This window comes from Myotis yumanensis, unplaced genomic scaffold, assembly GCF_028538775.1.
Source record: "Myotis yumanensis isolate MYYU_CA2020_CCGP unplaced genomic scaffold, mMyoYum1.0.hap1 SCAF_16, whole genome shotgun sequence".
Lineage (NCBI taxonomy): Eukaryota > Metazoa > Chordata > Mammalia > Chiroptera > Vespertilionidae > Myotis > Myotis yumanensis.
The window spans coordinates 24197938-24220815 of record NW_027223767.1 but is presented as its reverse complement, the minus strand read 5'-3'; the positions used below and the strand labels follow the sequence as shown (position 1 = coordinate 24220815).

Sequence of the window (22878 nt, the reverse complement as noted above, 5' to 3'; positions counted from 1 at the left end):
CACATCTTGGCATAATTACATTTTAAAACTGGGATTCACACTGATGCACCAAATTGGTTGCCTTAGTAATGAGATATCACCCGGGCAACAGATCGTCTGTTTCCAACTTACAGGGAAGTGGGCTGGGGAAGGGGTGGCAGGAGTTTCTTATTAGCAGTATCTGAGAGGAGATAAATAGGAAACAAATTATTTGTGATAAGTCGCCATTATTTTCCAAATATGCTTTTATCTTTTTTATTCACCAGTGGGTGGGAGAAAGGAAAAGGGAGGGAGATAGAGAGGGAGGGGGAGAGGGAGAGAGAGAGAGAGAGAGAGAGAGAGAGAGAGAGAGAGAGAGAGAGAGAAGAAAGGATGCTCTGTTATTCCAATGCTAATTTTTTGCTGAGGCATTTTTTTTGTTCTAAAAGGGCTGTGCACTTATTTGCCAATATGTGAATCTAAACGGTACCCGTTAGATTATAATATAAGTCATCAGAAAAATTTTCACAGGAGTAAAAACAGTGACTTGCGCACAGTGATGTTATTCATGTTCCTGTAACAGCACTGCTGAGTAACATGCCGGGGTGGAAGGGAAGGGCTTCAATGTTCAGTGACCATTTACCTTGGTTTCCTCATGAAGAACAGACATCCTATAGCTGTTCTCACGACCATGATTCACAAAGAAACAGTCAGTATACGTTCTCGCTGGGGGATTCTGGTACCTGGCTTGTCCCCCCCCCTCACCCCCCCCCCTGCACTCTGCTTTCCTCTCCATCAGCGTTAACCTGCTAGTTATTAATAAACCAGTAATGCCCTAACTGCCAGAGGAAGTGGGCGCTTTTCACTCTGTATTTGGTTTCTATGCTTGATACTTGCTGGAAGCCGGTCCATCCTTGCTGCTTGACACAGTCGCTGCAGGAAAGAAACATCTGCACAGCATATGTTTCAATGGACCTGGCGTATATAGCATACTGTTCTTAATATATGTTTGCTCTCCTTAGTGCCATGTGTTTTAACCAAGGTCACCTCTCCGAGAAAGGTTGTTTCCCCAGGTGGGGATCTTTCCCTGAGGTTAGGGAGGGGATACAACCCCTAAATTAAGTGCCAGGTGGGTAGTTAAGCTACATAATCTTTACTCCCTGGAATGGAGATAAGAAACGCCCTAACCTTTGTAATAGAAATTGACAGGATTAAAATCGGCTGGTATAAATACAGATGTAACAAGACAATAAACATCAGATCCTCATCAGAACCTCATCAGTTCCTAACCAGAACTCCGACCAGAACTTTGGCTGGAGATCCTGGCTAGAGGTCCTGACTAGGCTGCTGATCAACTGAAGGCTGTCTTCGTGTCATTCCTTCTTCGCCAACTCCGTCCACACCTTTGGGGACCCCTGGACCCGCTGGGATTGGACCCCAGCAGATACTACTGGCTATTCCTTCTGATTTGAAATGTGCTACTTCCTTTGCTTCCCTGACTCATATGTCCAACGACTTGCCGGTCACCTTGACTCCCACGTCTCAAACGACTGAAGACATCATGCCCCAAATTATTAATTTCCTCCAAACCAGCCATCTTACTTCCTGTCTTCCCTTGATACAGATCTATTTTTTGTTGTTGTTGACCCTCACCCAAGGTTATTCTTTCTATTAATCTTACTTTAGAGAGAGTGGAAGGGAGGAGGGGAAAGAGAGTGAGAGAGAGAGAAAGGGAGAAACATCAATGTGAGAGACACACATCAATTGGTTGCCTCCCATATGCACCCTGACCAGGGCTGGGGATTGAACTGCAACCCAGGTACGTGCCCATGACCGGGAATTGAACCTGCAACCCTTTAGTCAGTTGCCCGATGCTCTAACCACTTAGCAACACAGGCAGGGCAATATAGATCTATTTAAAAAGTGAAAACTGACCACATCACTTCTCGCTCTTAAATCTTTCGATGGGACTTCTGCTGGATCTGGTAGGCATGTGGCAGAATAGATAACCTGAATTCCTGCCGCAAGAAAAATTTAACAAACGCCCTGACGCACAGCTGAATGCTAAGGGAAGTGAAGGACATACCTGGTCACCGTGTAAAAGTCTGACAATTCACATTGTTGACAGTGATGTGGAATGATAAAAACTCTCATTTCAGTACAAGAGTAAGTGGATAGTATTACTTTGGAAAGCAACTGGGCAATCCCAGTCAACTTACACATGGGCAGACTCTATAAAACCTCACATTTGCAATCTGCGGAGTATGCCCCAGAGCAGCCGTTCTCCAGGTGTGGCCTGGGAACCCTGAGCTTTGCTGAGACCCTTTCAGCGGACCCTCAAGATAAAAACTCATTTCATAATAACGACAGGTCACTTGCCTTTTTAACTCTCCTCCTATCACGCGTCTGCAGTGCAGTTTTCCACAGGCCACATCACATGTGATGACATACTCTGACAGCCAACACACACACACACACACATTTTGTATATTCTTGAACTTTGTAGAATTTTCAAAGATGAGCTCTTTGGGGGGTTGTGGGGTCTTCAAAACTTAAGAATAGTTGCCCCACAGATACTTATTAACTTACAGACAAGGAAACATATGAAAATGTTCATCGTAGCATCGTGACCCTTGGGTGAGGGTCAAATGTTCAGGAATGACTAAAAAAAATGGAAACACTAACTGTTGTCAGGAAAATAAGTAATGGTTTTTTAACAATGAAAGAGCAAAAAGAAGTAAAGGTCAATCAACTAGCCCTACACTTAGGGGCATTTAAAAACATACTGTGTGACAAGCGCGCTGAGTGAGAAGACCAAGCTGCAGAAGACTGTGCAGGCCAGTGTGGGAACGGAGCACTGAGTCACGAGAGGGCTACACTCAGACCAGAGGCCGTCGGCCCTCGGCAGCGGCTACAGAGGAACCCGGACAGAACGGGAGCGTGTTGGCCGGGTGCTCTAAGAAGACAAGTCCTCAGCTAGCTCTTTACATCTTGTTAGGTAAGTAATGGAAAGGTCAGTGAGTCTTCATATGCTTGCTATAAAATTGAAGTTAAACCTAAATTAAACTCTGACATCATGTTATACCACTGCCATGTATGTTTGCTTCCTAACTATCCATATGCCTGTTTTTTGTTTGTTTGTCTAATCCTTACCTGAGGATACGTTCATTGATTTTGGAGTGGAAGGGAGAGTGAGAGAAACATTGATCCGTTGGCTCTTGCACGTGCCTTGACCAGGGATCAAACCCACAACCCAGGTATGTGTCCCGAACAGGAACCGAACCCACGACCTTTCATTGTACTGGACGCTGCTCCAACTACAAGGGCCATGTGGCTGTTTTCTAAGAAGGGCAAAGAACTTTCCAGTAACATTGAAAGGGCTGTTTTTGTGATGCCAAGGCCTAGGATTAGTCTATGACATTTGTTTGAATATTTTTGTAGAAAACCTTGTTCCATGTATTTGTCATTAGATGTCTACCAAGGTCATTGCATGAAGAAATTTTGCCAAATCTCATTCTTTTTCTCTCTCTGAGCATGAGGCCATCATTACCTTGGCGGTCGGTTTTATAACCTTTTCTTCAATAGTGGGAGTCCTAACTGTTTTTCCTATAAGGAGGGCACTTTGGAGGATGCCACTGTGGTATAAGTGAGCAGGGGTTAAAAGAGTGTGTGCAGAAGGCTGGACTGCTGGGTACAAATCCCACTTCTGACATCTGTGTGACCTCCAGCAAATGACCCAGTCATCTGTGGCTTTAGTTCCCTTTCCTAATAAGTGAAAATAGTAACGGACACTCATTTTCTAGGTTCCTGCAAAGATTTAGTTAATATATGTAAAGTGCCCAGAATAGTGCCTGTCACTCAGTAAAAATTGGAAGTTTTTTGGGGTTTTTTTTTTTGGCTTTACTTTAAGGGCAAAAGTAATTGATTTATATGAAAGATAATTATTTTGCTTTTAGTCTGAGAAATACAACAATTGATTGGTTTCACAAAGAAGTCAGGGAGCTTTGTTTGAAAATGATGTGAAAGGCCCCCCTGGTTTTATGCCACTGCTTGACAAAGTTTTGCAATCAATGATACATCAGTGACTAGAAGAAGCCAATGAATAACTAACCCAATAAAATCCAATTTTCAGATAATGACTCTATTCACACTTTTTCTCTGGCTGGTTTATTACAAAATTAGTATACTCAGGTCTATATTAATCGTGGAGACTTCCTGTAATTAATAGTTATGGTATCATTCTCAGTTTTAGATTTTACTATTTCACTATCTGTTTATGCTTAAGGAGTCACTTTAAATCTGCCCTTTGATTAGGATTATAATATAATCCAACAACTTCAAGTATAAATTTAACAAATTCATACAAGAACATACTAATAATATTCACTTTTTAATTAGGACAAACCAACCAGGGCAGTCCTTAGGGTGATACCTTTGTAACATACAATTTTTAAGGATAAAATGATATGTCATTGAAAAATCAAAATTAATAAAAGAAAGACCAATGTGTTCCATTCTCAAAGGTGCCACAGCCCCACAGGTGATGGGAGCTCCACCCCTAAACATCTGCGGAATGATGTTTCTAAGTCAACTGGGAATACTGAACAGAAACCCCATATTAGGTAATTAATAATGGTGAGGCATTACTAATTCCATCTGGTCTGAAAATGAAAATTAAAGCCCTTATCTGTAGTGATTACACGGGTATGTAAGGGCGAAGTGATAATACATCTGGGATTTCCTCTTTAAAACCCCGCACAGAACAAACACGAGGTGAGAACTAGATAAAGTAGGAAAGGCCAAATGTTGGTAATTGTTGAAGCCGGGAGATGGGAACATGGGGACTCATTCTATTCTTGCTCCTTTTGTAAATATTCACAACTTGTCATAATAAAAAATATCAAAAGCAAGAGAAAATACCTCTTTTTTCCCCCAAGATACACTAAAAAAAAAAAGATTTATACCATGTCCTCAAAATGCAATCAATTCCAGAAACTAGAAATAGTACACTTAACATTCTGTGATCGCAATGCAATAAAATTAAGAATTGATAACAAAAGCGGAAAATGAAACCAAACATACCCACAAAACATGGATCACCTGGAAACAATTTAAATTTCCAAAGGGCTGGCAGCCCTGGCTGCTGTGGAATTCGTGAGCTGCAATTGTGATCTGAGAGTATCCACAAATTGCTTGAAGGAAGATGATTAGAGCCTTAAAGATGTTCTTTTGGGAAAGAATGTCTTGTGTTTAGTAGTCTCCCGGGTGTGAATAGAAAGGCTGTAACCTCCCAGCCACACTGTGGCTCACTATAAAGAAAATTCCATCCCTGGAGCTGGGACAAAAACTGTGCAACCTGAAATGATCCAAGTATATGGCATGGTGACCAATTACAACATCTATCTATAATCAGTTACGATGCTTTTTCAGAAAGAACTAATTCCTCCCAAATAAAGACATAATTCACAAAAGCACGTACTGGTTACACAGGTGGGTCAAGAAAGCCACTCTTCAAATCCACCTATTCCAAAGTTGTTGCTATTAGCAACAAAAAAGGTAACCGTCCCCAACACCTTTCCATCTCCCTTTGAGAATCCATTTTCAATTCAATGACAATTTTGATTTTGACCAACAGATTGCCTAGAATGAGAACGTACTTTTAGAACTATACATGCACCCCCCCCAAAAAAGGGAGTTTTTTGAGTGGTTCCATATCCCATTCCTCTTCCAAGATAACAAAATATTTTAAACTAAGTGGGTACAGAGTATTAGCGAGTCACCGCTCTTTCAAATGCATTTGGTGCAGCATTTTCCCTCAGAGTTAGAACTATTTCTTTCAGGATCCCCCCAACCACAAACAAAAAAGTACCCTATTTTCTGGGAATTAATGAATATGATACACTGAAGACAAATGATAAATCAAAACCAGAAAGCTCCTGGTTGAAGAAGAAAAAAGAAAGCTAAAGCAACAAAATTACCCAGGACAGATGTGCCTCACAACATACTTAGTAGCAATCATTATACACTTGAACTCAGCCCCGAGTGTTAGCTGCCAGACCTTACTCAACCCATCTTTCAAACATCTCCTTGCTTAAAGCTTCAATTCTAAAACGCTAAATAGTTCCTTCATTGCCATCGGGAAATACCATCTCATTTGATTCCTCATTCAAGTGAGATGTAAAAGAACACACACACAAAGGTAAAGGGTAAGTGGGTAAGTGAAGCAATTACGTATTGTGGAAGGAAGAGACGAGTGACCTAGGTTACACTGATTCATTTTTCTTAATGATGCAAAGATTTGTAGATGACAATTAGGCTTTTTTCAATGTTCAGGGGAAACATTCAGGCTTTAGGTCATTCGGAAAAAGTGTTTATAAGAATGAAAATATCCAGCACTTCACTGAGACAAGATCTCTCATGCATCAGTTAGTGGGAGCATAACTTGGTACAGCCTTTCTGGAAGCCACTGGATAATGAGTACAGAAAATCTTAAAAGTGCCTTTCTTTTAAGCCCACATTTTAGTGCCTCTGACTTTAGTGAGGGGTGTGTTTATGGGTCTTTGGGATTGCCTCTTCTGGTACTTGTTTTTCATATCCTTGGCCCATTTTTCTACTGGGTTGTTTGTCTTTTTCTTATGAATCTGTAGGAGCTACCGGCATATAATATGTATTAACTTGATGTATTGCAATTATTTTTCCCAAGCTATCACTTGTCATTTGACTCTGTTCGTGGCACACTCTTCAACATGAAAATTTTCACTTAATATAATAAAATGTGTCTTCTTTTTTCCTTTACAGCTTTTGGGTTTCTCCAAAAAATGTATAGGTCTGGGGCTTACTTATTTTTCCACATGGTATAAGATAGGAGAGCAATGCTGTTTTATCCTAGGTAAATAACCAGCTATTCTAATTCTATTTAATAAAACATTCCTGTGTTCCCTCCTCCCCCACCCACCAAATTGAAATTCTGCCTTTGTCTACCATTAAATTCCCACATATACTTAAATCTATTTCAGGACTCACTATTATATTCCACAGTCAATTCCTATGCCAATATCATACTGTGTTTATTACAGCACATCATAATAGGTTTTAGCCTGTGAGGACCTGGTTTCCAGTGTATATTCATATATTTTTCTGTGCCTTTCAATGGCAAGTTGGAAGAGGAAGAATTAGGAATGTTTACTAAAACCGGAACCTCCCAAACGGACTGTTCTTAAATTTTTATTTATTGATTGATTTTTAGAGAGGGAGGGGGAGAGAGAAAAAGAAAGAAATTTCCCACTTAATTATAAATTCATTGGTTGCCTCTTACATGTGCCCTGACTGGGGACACAACTGATCGCTCTTAAAGGAATAAAGAGCACTGCGGCAAATAAAATTTAGAGAAAAGAGTTCACTTACAGGGTGAGCAGAAATGTGAATTGTTAACATCTAGTATGATTACAAACATATATACCTTTTTGGTTGTTGTTGGTTAATCCTCACCCAAGGATATTTTTTTCCCATTGATCTTTAGAGAGAGTGGAAGGGAGGGAGGAAGGAGGGGAGAGTGTAACATAGCAGGCCTGAGACTCCACCCTTCGGCCTGCTGGCGAGGTTGGTTGGTCCTCGGCTGGTGTCTGTCCGTTTCCCACACTGATATCAAACTTTCCCTAAATGGCAGTGGTTTAATGTGCTTCAACTGCTTGCACAAAGGACAAGGTCTATGCTGAATGCCTGAGTCTCTATGGGAGCCTGGGATTGTGGTACATCCTAAGCAGGCGCTGCCTACATGAACAGCCCCCAACAAAACTCTGGGCACCGAGGCCCAATAAGCTTCCTGGACGATACCACTGGACGCATGTCACAACTCACTGGGCGGGACTCGGCATATTCCGAGGGTCTCCACGGGGAGAGGACTCGTGGAAGCTGGCTCCTGGTTTCCTCTGGACCTCACCCCATGCGCCTTTTCCCTTCGCTGACCGGCTCTGCGTCCTTTGGGGTAATACATTTCACTCATGAGCACAACTATATACTGGGTCCTGGGGGTCCTTTCAGTGAATCACTGAGACTGGGAGTGGTCTTGCGGATCCTGGACACGGGAGGTAGGAGAAGTTGTGGGCGCAGAAGGTAGTAAATATTGTAGAAAAAGAGAAAGGTGCGTCGATAAAATCGCCACATGAGCTCTGAGCTCATTTCTATTCTGGCATCTCTGCTTGGATACATGCACAGAAAGACATCGCGAAGGATGGTGACCCCGATGTTCGTGGTGTTACCTCGGGATGGTGGGATTTTAGGTGGTTTCTCCCAGTTCCCTGATACTTTCCTGTGTGGTCTGAACTTGTTTTTACAGTGAGCCATACTTTAATTAGATAATCAGAAAAAAAGATAAGGCTATTTTTTTTCATGAAAAAGGAAATAAAAACTGATGGTTGGAGATTCTTGTTTAAAAATAGCATCTTTGATGCTGTCTCTCTTAACTTTCCATTAAATCCTTACAAAAATAGAGAGAAAGTGAAAACATCCCGTGGGAAGTTAGGTGGCTGGTAGCCTATTCCCAGAAGCTGACAGAAATTTCCACTAATTTTACGGCTTGAGGAGTTGTTTAAAGAACACAATCAGTAGATTGTATAAATTAAGCCCCAGAGTGGTCTTGCCTGAGGCCTGGGAGGAAGCTCCCTGCTCCTATTGCACTGCCTTCTGGTTAGGAATCGCCAGATCTTCATCCCAAGAGGACTGGAGAAGCTTGCCCTCCAGGGCATCAGTGTTGGTTTCTGGGACAGCTGTCCCTTTTCTTTTAGAATCTCTCCTCTGGGTAGAAATTCTAATTTCTCATCAGAAAGGAAGCAGAGGTGCTGTAGAGAGGACTTTCAAAGGAAGAATCCTCGTAGGTGGGTATAGCTGAATTATAATTTTTTTGGGGGGGTGGTTCTTTTAATTGGTGAGAGAGAGAGAGAAACATCAATGTGAGAGGGAAACACTGACCAGTTGCCTTCCGCATGCATCCTGACGAGGGATCGAACCTATAACCGAACCTATAACCGTGTATGTGCCCTGACTGGGAATCCAACCCATGACCCTTTTGGTGTATGGGATGATGTTCTAACCAACTGAGCCAGCCGGGCAGGGCTGGAATGACAATATTTATGTAAGGCTTGGCTGCGGGGTGGGAGGGAGAGGAGTGAGTCCTATTTATGGCTAGCAGAGCTGTAATAGACTCAAGTCTGTGGGACGCTGACAACTTGGTTTAAGAAGAGGATTCTACCAGCCACCACACGACAGAAAGTTCAGGGGACGGTGACTCTTCGGTGTATTATCCATACTGGGACAGTTTCGAGAGCGAAGGGGTACTGCTAAGAGTTACAACAGACAACAGTCACAAACCAGGACTGTCCCAAGCAAACTGAGACGTATGGTTACGCTGGTTCAGGTGCACCCTAAGCTGAGTCAACCTCTCGGACAGGTATAAAGAAGAAAAAGTATCAGACCTGTAAAACAACAACAACAGCATCACTGGAAAATACTGAAGAACTGGTATATAAAAATAATGCACCAGGGCAGACAGAAAACAGAGACCCAAACCTGTCAATGTACTAGCAGTAAACTGGGAGAGAAAACAGAACTGAGTAAAAGCAATATAAAAACACACACCAATTAACAGGAGGAAACTGTTTCAGGATGCAACGGAATTTAGTATTTCACCCCAAGTTCTTCCGAATTCTAGGCAAAATAAATGAAAGAGACCAACACTTAAGAACATCTTGGCAACTGGGAAGAGAAAACGTCCATTATTTGCACATGACAGAATCATCTGCCCAGGAAAACTAACAGAATCAGCAAATATAAGTCAAGAAAGGTTTCATCGGGATACAGGTCCACCAATAAAAGCCAACATTATTTCTGTGTGTCAACTCTGTCATGTAGAAAATACAATAAAAAAAAATCACCACAGTAACAGAAACAATAAAATATCTAGAATGAACCAGGAATTCATAAGGAGTCTCTAAGTCAAAGGTGAAAGCCTAGTTTATACCCTTAAATGATTTATTATTGTAAAAATGTGAATCCTTTCAAATTTCAATGCAGTCCTAGGAAAAAGTATTGTTGAATTTAATGAACACGATAAACACACATTAAAATGTATACTGCAAAATAAAAGTCTATATACAGGTTAATTGACTTTAATAAAGAAGAGTAGAGAAGATGGAGTATCCTATGATACACTAAGACATGCTATAATAAAAACTGATTGGCATTAATGCAAAAACAGGCAGATATAAAAACAGAACAGAGCACTCAGAAACAGAATATACATATTTACCATATAATAAAATCAGTGGTAAAGGACAGGTTGTTTAGTAGATGGTGTTGAAAAAACCTGCTCACCATACAGAAGAAAATGAAACTGGGTTTCTATCTAAAACCACACATACAGGTGGATTATAAACGATTAAAGACCTACATGTGAAAGGTAAAGGTACACAGTTCACAGAAGAAAATATAGGACAGTATCTTTGTGACTTGGAAACAGGGAGAGCACTCTCTCTCTTTTTAAAAATATATTCCTATTGATTTCAGAGAGGAAGGGATAGGCAGGGAGAGAGATAGAAACATCACCGATGAGAGAATCATGGATCGGCCGCCTCCCATACACCCCTCAGTGCAGATCGAGCCTGCGACCCATGGATATGCCCTTGACTGGAATCAAACCCGGGACCCTTCGGTCCGCAGGCCGGCGCTCTATCCACTGAGCCAAACCAGCTAGGGCTGGGGAAAGCCCTCTTACACAAAATTCCAAAGCACAAAATATAAGATGAAATCCTGAAGAATTTGATTATGTCAAAATTAAGAATTCTCTTCCCAGTATGGAGTTTCCTCAAAAAATTGGAAATGGAACTCCCATTTGACCCTGTGATCCCACTTCTAGGAATATATCCCAAGAAACCAGAAACACCAATCAGAAAGGATATATGCACCCCTATGTTCATAGCAGCACAATTCACCATAGCTAAGATCTGGAAACAGCCTAAGTGCCCATCAGTAGATGAATGGATTAGAAAACTGTGGTACATCTACACGATGGAATACTATGCTGCTGTAAAAAAGAAGGAACTCTTACCATTTGCAACAGCATGGATGGAACTGGAGAGCATTATGCTAAGTGAAACAAGCCAGTCAATGAAGGAAAAATACCACATGATCTCACTCATTCATGGATAATAAAGACCACTACAAACTTTTGAATAATAGATACAGAGGCAGAGCCGCCTCAAACTGACTGTCAAACTGCAGTGGGAAGGCCAGGGAGGGTTGGGGGACAGGAGGGAGAGTAAGAGATCAACCGAAGGACTTGTATGCATCTACATAAGCATAACTAATGGACATAAGACACTGGGGGGTAAGGGAGGGCAGGGGTTTGTCAAGGGAGGGGGGGGGTAAAAAAAAAGAATTCTCTTCCACAAAGCATATTATGAAAACATCAGGATGCATACAGAATAAGAGGATATATTTACAATGTCTAAAGTGAATATAAGATTTATGTATGAAGTATTCATAAAATTCCTGATAATCAACAAGAAAATAATACCAACTCCAGTAGACAAAGGGACAAAGGATATGAACAAGCAGTTTATAGAAAACCCCAAAAGCAAATGAGTATTCAATGAGATGCTCAAATGCAACGGTAAATGGAGAAATGAAAAGTGCAACAGCGAGATATCATACCACCTACCATTCTGGCAAAATGTATAGGCAGCTGGATGATACTGTAAGGATGTGGGCACACAGCAACGCCCATGTACAGCTGGTGGTGGTGCAGACTGGCAGAGGCATTTTGGAGAGGAACCTGGCACGCCTTATATCAATTAGGTTTGCACCTACCCAATGACCTAGGCCCTTTTCTCCAGGTATATATGCCGGGACATTCTCCCAGAGACATAGGATTTCTTTTTATGTACACATATAATATTTTACACTAAAAAAGGGTTCATATGGAAGGTCTGAAAATAGGTGTAAGGAAATGAAAAGAAATACATGAATGAGTGAATGAAATGAGAAGGGGCCCTGTAAGGTCAATGGGGATGGGTACCAGGATCTGAAGAGCATCCTGATGCCAACCTTGCACACCTCAGTCACTGCAGGTGGTGGGTAATGAAGGGTGAAGGAGGTTGTTTCAAACATCTGGGCAAAACTTTTGAATGACAAAATAAAATTAAAAAAGTTCCTCATGCAGTTCAGCTGAGGGAAACACCTCAGTTAACAGAAGAGACAAAAACAGGCTGTTTCAGGCATCTCTCCAACTTTAAATACCAGATGACAAAATGTCTCCAGCATTTTGAGGCTAAAATAATTTGGAGCTAAGACAGCCAAATAAGTTTTCCTTGTGTGAAAGGTAAGAGAAAGCACTCCAAGGTATGTGTAGATACCAAAAAATATACCGTCACGAACATTTCTTGAATCAAAGAACAGGTTCCACAGATTTTTGAGAAGGTACCGGCAAGGCCTCCTCCGTGTCTGTAAAATGTACAATTACCTTTTGGAGAAATAGGATGATCCTCAGGAGCATCTGGGCGCGGAGCTCCTCCAAGGTAAACAGCGTGCGGGGTGTGCGGATGAAAATCTTGGTCTTCCCGTAAGCCACGTCTTCCTGAAAGCCACACTGTTCGATCAGTTTCTTCACAGCCTCTTTGTCTGAGGGGAGGTCGTGGTTGGGCCAGGTGAATTCCGAGATCATCTTGTACCTGGTGAACCAAGAACAGGGCACGGATGAAGGGAGGAAAACCACGTGGTCTCAATAGCCGCGGAAAAACCATTCCTTAAAATTCAAGATGCTCCACAGAAAATAAAAAAAAGAAAACAAAACTTCTTTGGAAATTAGGAATAGAAATAAATGTCATAGCCTGATAAGAGATGTGGGAAAAAACCTCCACTGAGATCCAACACTCCATGATAACACCCCTTCCTGACGCAGGGATTGAAGGGGCCTTCCTGAATTTAATAAAGGCGCTGCGCCAAGAACTTACAGCCGATATCATTTGTAAAGAGGCAACATTGGAAGCGTTCTCTTCACCGATAGAAACAAGACAGGGTTGCCGCTATCACAGGTTTTCTCACCAGCACAGTGAGACTAATAAACGAACAGGTAAGTGATTAGGGAAAGTGCACAACTGACATTATTTATGCACAATATACTTGCTTCAGAGGAAACCAAGCAGATAAACTATTATCACGGAAAGAAAACTAAGCCGCATTCTGCAGAGAAGATGAATAGACAAAAATCAACTGTGCTCCTATGTGCAAGTGGCCAACACTTCTTGGCCCTGTGGCCCTCTCACAGGGCAGCTCCCTACACACCAACTTCACGACAGTGTGAGTGTGAGCAAGATGGAAGGCACAGAGTCACAGCCCTTTGCAGCCTAATCCCACAAGTGACATCCTATCATGTTTCCCATATTCCATTTTGCTAGCAGCAGATCACCAGGCCCAGGCCACCCTAGAGGGAAGGGGACTAGACAGGGTGAATTCCAGGAGGTGGAGATCTTGGGACCAGCTTGGAAGGCTGCTTACCCCTGGGCTCCCCCTGACCCAAGTGCAAACTTGTAATACATGGAGTCAATTTAGTCATGTTCACACTCTGCATCCGAATTTTAAGTCACAGCGAGAAAGGCTTTGCCCACTCTCATTAGTCTGTGGGTATCAGGAAGGCAGGGACTGTGTTTTGCTCCCCACTATATATATACCATGTTGCCTGCCATCTGATGAGGAAATAGATTTGTTGAGTGAAACAAACAAACAAAAAACACCCAGAAGGAAATACATCTAAAAGCTTACTCAGTTGCCAGAGAGGGACAGAAATAGAAGCCCAATGAAAGAATTCTATTATGAAGAGAGAAGTAACATTACACAACATCATGTGGAAAAAGGAAACAAAATCAGAAACCTTACGAATCCTATATAATAAAAGGCTAATATGCAAATTGAACGAACTGTGGAATGACGGGTCACTATGACGCACACTGACCACCAGGGGGCAGACGCTCAACACAGTAGCTGCCCCCCTGGTGGTCAGTGCACTCCCACAGGGGGAGCGCCACTCAGCCAGAAGCTGGGCTCACAGCTGGCGAGTGCAGTGGCAGTGGCAGGATCCTATCTGGACTCGGTGGCAGTACTAAGGACCCCTTGGGGGGTGTCCGCCTGCAGCTTCCTCAACTCTATTGTTCATTCACCAGATAGTCAGATGCTCACGCACGGTCCCACATGGGGAAGCCTAGGACTCCATAATTCTCAGTGTACTAGCAGGTTTCTTTGTTGAGACCATTCTCACCTGTGCAGAAACTTCTCGTACGCCTGGCGGAAGGCAAATCCTGCCCGTCGCACCCTCACGTTTTCCAATAGTCCAAGGTACTCAACCTGATGCCGGCAGCGCTCATCATCAAATACCTGCGGGGATTTCTTGTCATTGGGTTTGATGCAACGTACATAGTAAGGTTCCTAAAGAAATGAATCAGCAAATGGTGAGTTTTAGAAAAACCACAGGCCAACGGCACTAATACGCTAGTCTAATTTTAAAGAGTAAAACGATTTAAAGCTGAACTATGGTTCCTGTGACAGACTGCCTACCTCTGATTCACCTTTATTGCTATGGCAGCCTTTTGGGACCCTAACCCAAAGTGAGAGGGGTTAACCCCTGACCTCCTCCTTTTCAAGCCCTAGTGTCTGTGTCTGTCTCACTAGCCCAGCTGTGGGCAAACTACGGCCCGTTTGAAATGAATAAAACTAAAAAAAAAAAAAAAAAAAAAAAAAAAAAAAAGACCGTACCCTTTTATGTAATGATGTTTACTTTGAATTTATATTAGTTCACACAAACACTCCATCCATGCTTTTGTTCCGGCCCTCCGGTCCAGTTTAAGAACCCATTGTGGCCCTCGAGTCAAAAAGTTTGCCCACCCCTGCACTAGCCCCATGTGGTTGTCAGAACCACTACTCAAATCCCATCCACTTGCTCTGCAGTTGGCAAATTCCCCTCAGAGAAAGGAGGTCTCAAACCTGGGCTCTTCCCCATGGCTTCCAGCCCAGGAGTTCTCCACTATCTTGTTATCTCTCCAGTGTCTTTAAGCAAAGGTTTTGCATATTTTATTTGCGTTTCCTACATGTCCCCAGCATGGATGTGGGTTTAAATTACCTAGTCTGTGATTATTAAAGTAAAAGCCCTAATGTCCTCATTTCATATATCAGATGCCCAGAGACAACACCAGACCTGGACCATGTTAAACTAAATTGCTGGCCTGAACTTTTTCAGGCTACCCAGGTAGTGAGAATGTGGACTGCAAACCTCATAAAAAACTACCTTATGATGATAAATTCTCAAGGGATGTTCATCTACCCCACTGCAATTTCTCTCTTTTTTATTTTTTATTTTTTTATCTTTATTGTTCAAATTATTACAGTTGTTCCTTTTTCCCCCCATAGCTCCCCTCCACCTGGTTCCCACCCCACCCCCTGCCCTTACCCCCCCACACTGTCCTCATCCATAGGTGTACGATTTTTGTCCAGTCTCTTCCCGCACCCCCTATACCCGCATCCCCCCGAGAATTGTCAGTTCACTCCCTTTCTATGCTCCTGATTCTATTCTATTCACCAGTTTATTTATTCTGTTCGTCAGATTTTTTATTCACTTGATTTTTAAAAAAAATATATTTTATTGATTTTTCACAGAGAGGAAGGGAAGGGGATAGAGAGTTAGAAACATCAATGAGAGAGAAACATCGATCAGCTGCCTCTTGCATACCCCTGACTGGGGATGTGCCCGCAACCAAGGTACATGCCCTTGGCCAGAATCGAACCCAGGACCCTTCAGCCCGCAGGGCGACGCTCTAGCCACTGAGCCAAACTGGTCAGGGCTCACTTGATTTTTAGATTCACTTGTTGATAGATATGTATTTGTTGTCACTTTGTTGTTCATAATTTTTATCTTTATCTTTTGTTTCTTCTTCCTCTTCTTAAAGAATACCCTTCAGCATTTCATATAATACTGGTTTGGTGGTGATGAACTCCTTTAGTTTTTTCTAATCTGTGAAGCTCTTTATCTAACCTTCAATTCTGAATGATAGCTTTGCTGGGCAGAGTAATCTTGGTTGTAGTTTCTTGCTATTCATCACTTTGAATATTTCTTGCCACTCCCTTCTGGCCTGCATAGTTTCTGTTGAGAAATCAGCTGACAGTCGTATGGGTACTCCCTTGTGGGTAACTTAACTGTTTTTCTCTTGCTGCTTTTAAGATTCTCTCTTTGTCTTTTGCCCTTGGCATTTTAATTATGATGTGTCTGGGTGTGGTCCTTTTTGGATTCCTTTGGTTTGGGGTTCTCTGCGCTTCCTGGACTTGTAAGTCTATTTCTTTCACCAGGTAGGAGAAGTTTTCTGTCATTACTTCTTCAAATAGGTTTTCAATATCTTGCTCTCTCTCTTCTTCTGGCACCTCTATAATTCGGATGTTGGTATGTTTGAAGTTGTCCCAGAGGCTCCTTGCACTATCTTTATATTTTTGTATTCTTTTTTCTTTTGCTTTTCTGGTTGGGTGTTTTTTGCTTCTTCATATTTCAAATCTTTGACTTGATTCTTGGGATCCTCTAGTCTGCTGTTGGATCTCTGTATATTATTACTTCAGTCAGTGTATGCTTAATTTCTAGTTGGTCTTTTTTCATAGCCTTGAGGGTCTCACTATATTTCTTGGAGGTTTCTAGAAGATTCTTGAGTAACCTTATAACCATGGTTTTGAACTCTATATCCAGTAGTTCGCTTTCCTCCATTTCTTTCATTTGTAACCTGTTTCTTTGTCTCCGCATTTTGGCTGCTTCCCTGTGTTGATAGAGTGGCTTTGTGTGCCAGGTGTCCTATAGGGCCCAGTGGCTCAGCCTCCCTAATTACCTGAGGTGGACACTCTTGGTGCACCCCTTTGTGGGCTGTGTGCACAGCCTTGTAGTTAAGCCTTGATTGCTGTTGGTATCACTGATAGGAACTGACCTCCAGGTCAATTGGCTGTGAGGACCAGTTGTGTCTACAATGAGAGAACTTCTGTGCTGGAGACACCCTTATGGGGCAGGACTTGCTTTAGTGGGGCTTTGTCGCTCACTGAGTCTGCCCCCTGAGTGTGTCTCTTATGGATGTGAAGAGCTGTAATCTGGATGGTCTCACTCTGACCACTGGGTAGATTGGCTCTTGGATCTCCAAGGAGGTGCAAAGTCAGCCACTGCCTGAGGCCACCCAGCAGGAGCTACAGAGAGATCTACAGATTCCTCCTCTTTGTTTGGGGTTTGGAGGTGCCCAGATGAGGTGCAGCTGTGAAGCAATGCAGGCTGCTGACGAGCCTTAGGCCTTCTTTTGGAAGCTCTGGGGTTCTCTGACTGAGCTACAGTTTGACAGGTTTTCAGGCAGAGAAAGGCCAGGCCATTCGTATGCAAAAGCCTCTGTGCACAGCTTGGGTGGGGTTGTAAATTGGGTAGAGTGAGGTCTCAAGGAATCACCAGGGTGGAGAAAACCACAATGGCTGCCAGTCTGCTCTGCCTCCGGGGTCTGTGTCCCGTGGCCCTGTGCAGGAACAATGAACGCTGCAAGCACCTCTGCAAGAAAGCCGCTCTCATGTTCCGGCCCAATGCCAGACAGTCCAGTTTCTCTCCATATGAGTCTGGGTGCCCAAATTCTCATTCTGAACTGGAGTTCAGAGCAGTTGGGAGCTTGTATCTCCCTCCCGATTGAAAAAGACAACAGTGTACCTAGCTGCCAGCCCCTTTCACGCTCGCCTCCGTTAACTCCACACTTCCATACCTCTGCACCTCCTACCAGACTCAATGCACTTTTCTCTTTCCTTCTAGGGATCGAACCTGCAACCTTGGTGTATCAGGGGACACTGTAGCCAACTGAGCTACCTGGCCAGGACAAAGCTTCTGCCTTCTTACTAAGGTTTTGTCCCAGCTCCCATGTCTATCAGTTTGGGGTAGATTTGGTTTGAAATCTCTCGCTAGGACTGTGTACTTGTGCATTTTTCTTTTAAAAAATGTCAGGTTCCTTTGCTTTATAGAGTTCATGCATAATCATGGCTATGTTATTTGGCACCTAGTTCAAAATGACTTTACTGTCTTGCATACCTTCATTTTATTATCAGTCTCTTTATCTGTGTTAATACTTGTTTTTCGTAAATTCCATGTTCTCTCACATTAATATTGCTTTTAACCAGTTTTTTTTTTTAAATCTACCTCTTTGTTTATAATATTCATGCATAGTGTTAATTAGGTATTTCCACCTATCTACTCTGTTTAGTCTATTTACATTCCTGGTGAGTACCAACTATATAGATTTATTTCTATCACACTATTTTGTATTTTCTAAATGTAATCCACATGTTCCCGTTTCTGCCCCGGCCATCTTCCTGCCTTCTATTGTCTATATTCTTTTGCTTATCCCTGCTCTCTCCCTCATCCCCCATCTCCATAAACATCCAGATTGGGAAGCTGTAGCAAAGACTGTGAGGGTAGTTGCCTACCTCACATCCAGTATCTTTCTCCTACTTTGAAACAGAATAGTTATTTTTAGCTGGGTGTGCTGCTGACTAGAATAAAAATGCACTTCCCAGCTCCCCTGTCAACGAGGTACAGCAAGTGAGATGTAGCTGAAGGGCTGTGGGAGACTTCCAGGAAGTCTCTTTCTTCTTTTTTTTTTAATATATTTTTATTGATTTCAGAGAGGAAGGGAAAGAGAGAGAGAAACATCAATAATGAGACAGAATCACTGATCAGCTGCCTCCTGCAAGCCCCACACTGGGATCGAGGCCGCAACCCGGGCCTGTACCCTGAACCAGAAATCGAACTGTGACCTCTTGGTTCATAGGTTGACGCTCAACCACTGAGCCACACCAGCTGTGCGGGAAGTCTCTTTAAAAGGGAGGTAGCTTGCAGTACAGCCATCCTGGGCCAGGAGGATATATGACAAGCACAAGGATGGTGGAGCAGAAAGACCAAGGAGCCTGGGTCTCGGATCACCTTAGAGCTGCCGTACCAGTCCCGGGTACCGTCTCCTATACTTCATTTACAGGAGAGAGAACACATGTCTCTCAAGGATAAGCTATGAACTGGGGTCTCTTTTATTAGCAGCTGAATGCAATTCCTGACACAGACACCATAGACGGTTCTAGTATTTTAATTTTTTTAAAAATGCACATTTAACTACTGATTTTAGAAACGTGGTTCTTTTCTAGTTAATTAAATAAATCTAATATATTTTATAAAATCCTCTGTTCAACTCTAGTTCCTGTGTTGCATGCTTTCCCGTGAGGTTTGCCTCCCTTCTTGCTGGGTGAGGCAGGTTGAAGCTGACATGCAGAGAAGCCGAGAGACAAGAGAAAGCGTTCTAATGAATTCTAGTCTTTACCCCTCCTGTTCCAGAGGTTTAATTATATTAACCAACAAATTGCACTTATTTGTTGTCACTTGAGGCCAAAGAATCCTGATGAAAATAAATAGAAAGCACCCTAGCCGGTTTGGCTCAGTGGATAGAGTCTCAGACCAAGGACTGAAGGGTCCCCGGTTCAATTCCGGTCAAGGGCATGCACCTCACTTGCAGGCTGCGGAAGGCAACCATTGATGTGCCTCTCTCACATCGATGTTTCTCTCTCTCTGTCTCTCCCCGTCCCTCCACTGTCTCTAAAAACCAATGAAAAAATATCCTCAGGTGAGGATTAACAAAAGACAAAAACCAGAAAGCCACTGAACAGACATGTTCTTGTGGCATTTGCCTAATTCATCCACAGGGAAGGCACCAGAAATGGAACAGATTTAAATTCTTAGAGAGGAAGTTGATTTTTTTAAAAAAAGGATAATAATGAAGAAATGACACAGGAAAAGCACCAGAAGAGAAAGATAAAAAAGAAGGAATTAAAAATAATGAGTCCCAGAATGCTGCCTAATTTATCAAAGTTGTCAGCAGCAGTAGTTGAAAGCAAAAATATGTTCTTTACAAAAAAACAGACTAAAGTTAACCAACAGGATTAGATCTCACAGGAGTAATAAAAAGCAGACCTAATGGTCAATAACACATCTTTTTATTTCAACTATTTAAAACAACCCGAGGATAATACTTAAGTACCAAACCTCCTCTTAAAACTCTATCTGGTCATTTTGTATTCAGATATAATATACAGATGGTGTATTACAATTTAGTTCAAGATTTTTTTTAAAAAAGCCAGCCATTGGTGTCAGCCCAGGGCAGAAGTTCAGGCATATGTTATAATTTATAATTAAAAACAATTTTACCTGGGACACAAACAACTGTTTTACCTAGCCCCATTAACAACAACAATTTGATTTACTATAATTACCTAAAATCCACACACCAGGAATAAAAATTCTATTACAACATTTGCTTTAAATATCTATTCTTCAATTTGATTTACTATCATTACCTAAAAAGCAAGCCATACCTACATTCTCGCTAACATATATCATGGGCAGCCAGAAAAGAAAAGGATTACCTTCGATGCAAGGTTGTCCACTAAGGCGATCATAGAATTCTTAAATAAGGTGGCAGCGGTCAGAGGGCGCTTGGTCACCTCCGTGATGCTCAGTTTGCCTTCGGGCCACATATTCTTCAGCACAGGATTTGAACTGAGAAGCACAGGAAGAGCAATTCAAACAGGCTGAACAAGAACTGCTAAGCAATCCTGCCGGACGTACCCTGGGAGGCACGAACTCACAAGGCCTAATTGGAGAAACAGTTCCATCCAGAAAATGATGCTGAAAGATGTGTCCAAACTGTACTGCGTTAAAAAAAAACCCTCTTTGAAGTGACATCTATATTATTATGATCTAGTACCCTCAAGGAGTTAACATAGGTCTTACAATCTACACATAAAATAAAATAGTCTGGGTGGTAGTTATGGGAATGAGTGCAAACCACTAGCAGGGAAATGACTCTCAATGTTATGGTAGAAAACATGAACACCAAAGTATCTTCTGATTGAAACAAATGTTCACGCAGAATAGGTGACACCACAAACAGGCAGGTCTTTCCAAAAGTACAGCGAGGAAGGTAAAATAACCATCCTCACACCGTCTTCTAGAAAGTCCCTCGCCTGCAGTTGGATTGATGAGCCACTTACAGGTAGCACTGGCGGCTAAAATCTGTCACTGAGGTGACACCAAGACGGCTGTGATCCAATTCTTGAAAGTGCGCTTCAGGCCAGCGTTCGAGCTCACCACGGAATAGTCATTACGTGGCTCCGTGGGGATATTTTTAAAAACCCGTGGGGTGGTCTCAACTCGGATTTTCTTCCTGTTTCATTTCGGGTGCTTTTGATTTTCAAAGATTGAAATGTGAAACCTTGCTGGCTTCCTGGAAACTTTTCTCTTGTCAGATTTTTTCTTTTCTTTTTTTAAACTGGGGTTTGAGACTAGAAAAGAATTAACATGGGCATTTTTTTTGCTAATGGTGTTTACGACTGCCATCATTTTCCCCACTTTTCTTCTCCTGGTATAAAATTGAGAAAATTGAGTTGGTTTCCCAAATATCTAGTAAATTTCTATACAGAGCAGCTCAAAATAATTGCTGCAAACATGCTAAGGACAGATGAGGTGAGGGGAAGATTTACCGAGTCTCTGAGTGAAGACAGAGCCACACTGTGACCCTCCCTGCCGCTCGCAAGAAAGTGACTATAAAATAATGCACTGATCTGCGGCTTATGGACCCAGTTTTTTCACTTTCTAGTTTTATTCCATAATTTTCCAATGATATGAACATCAATAAAAATAACCACATCAACGAACATGGTTTGCCCTTAACTTTCCCATTGTAATCTTTAGCAGAGAGAGAACTTAAAGTAGTGGTTCTCGACATTTAGTACACACGAGTGCGGGATGCCTTCCTAACAGCTACTGAATACAATTTCCTGAAATCAGAGCAGGTGTCCTTTGAAAATTCTGGTGTGAGCAGTTTCTACTTTGATCTAAGCAGTTTCTACCCCAAATATCACCTTACTCACTGCTGGCCATTTATAGAGACTCTTGTACTACCTTGTCAGTTAGGGAGGGGTGCTGAAAATGAAGGAACTAAGACATTTATTATAATGGGACCCATGCACTATTGCTGGGAATGAAGACTGGTGCAGCCACTATGAAAAACAGTATGGAGTTTCCTCAAAAAATGAGAAATGGAACTGCTTTATGACCCAGTATTTCCACTTCTGGGTATATATCTGAAGAAACCCAAAATACTAATTCAAAAGAATATATGCACTCCTATGTTTATTGCAGCATTATTTATAATAACCAAGACATGGAAGCAACCCAAGTGCCCATGAATATAGATGAGTGGATAAAAACAGCTCTGGTACATATATACAATGGAATATTACTCAGCCATAAACATGAACGAAATCTTACCATTTGTAACAGCATGGATGGACTTAGAAGGTTTTATGCTAAGTGAAATAAGCCAGACAGAGAAAGACAAATACTATATGATTTCACTTGTTTGTGGAAGCTAAAGAACAAAATAAATGAACAAACAAAACTGAAACAGACACATAGACACAGAGAACAGACTGATGGTTGCCAGATGGGTGGGGCATTGGGGGGGATGGGTGAAAAAGGTGAAGGGATTACGAAGTACAAATTGTAGTTACATAACAGTCACGGGGATATGAAGTACAGCATAGGGAATATAGTCAATAATATTGCAGTGACTATATATGGCGTCAGGTGGATACTGGAAATTTCAGGGGGAACACTTTGTCAAGTATATGATAACCTAACCCAGGGGTGGACAAACTTTTTGACTCGAGGGCCACAATGGGTTCTTAAACTGGACTGGAGGGCCGGAACAAAAGCGTGGATGGAGTGTTTGTGTGAACTAATATAAATTCAAAGTAAACATCATTACATAAAAGGGTACGGTC

General features: G+C 42.1%; 1 protein-coding gene across 1 annotated transcript in view; it reads right to left on the bottom strand.

Annotated features, from left to right (window-relative positions):
- MYO1D (myosin ID) overlaps positions 1–22878 on the bottom strand; it is a 273264-nt gene that overhangs the window by 134823 nt on the left and 115563 nt on the right. Inside the window, exons 14-16 of the mRNA XM_070394306.1 lie at positions 20458–20590; positions 14264–14430; positions 12473–12680 (exon numbers count right to left, since the gene is read on the bottom strand). Of these exons, the coding sequence (XP_070250407.1) occupies positions 12473–12680; positions 14264–14430; positions 20458–20590 (508 nt within the window). The remainder of the gene's footprint in view (positions 1–12472; positions 12681–14263; positions 14431–20457; positions 20591–22878) is intronic.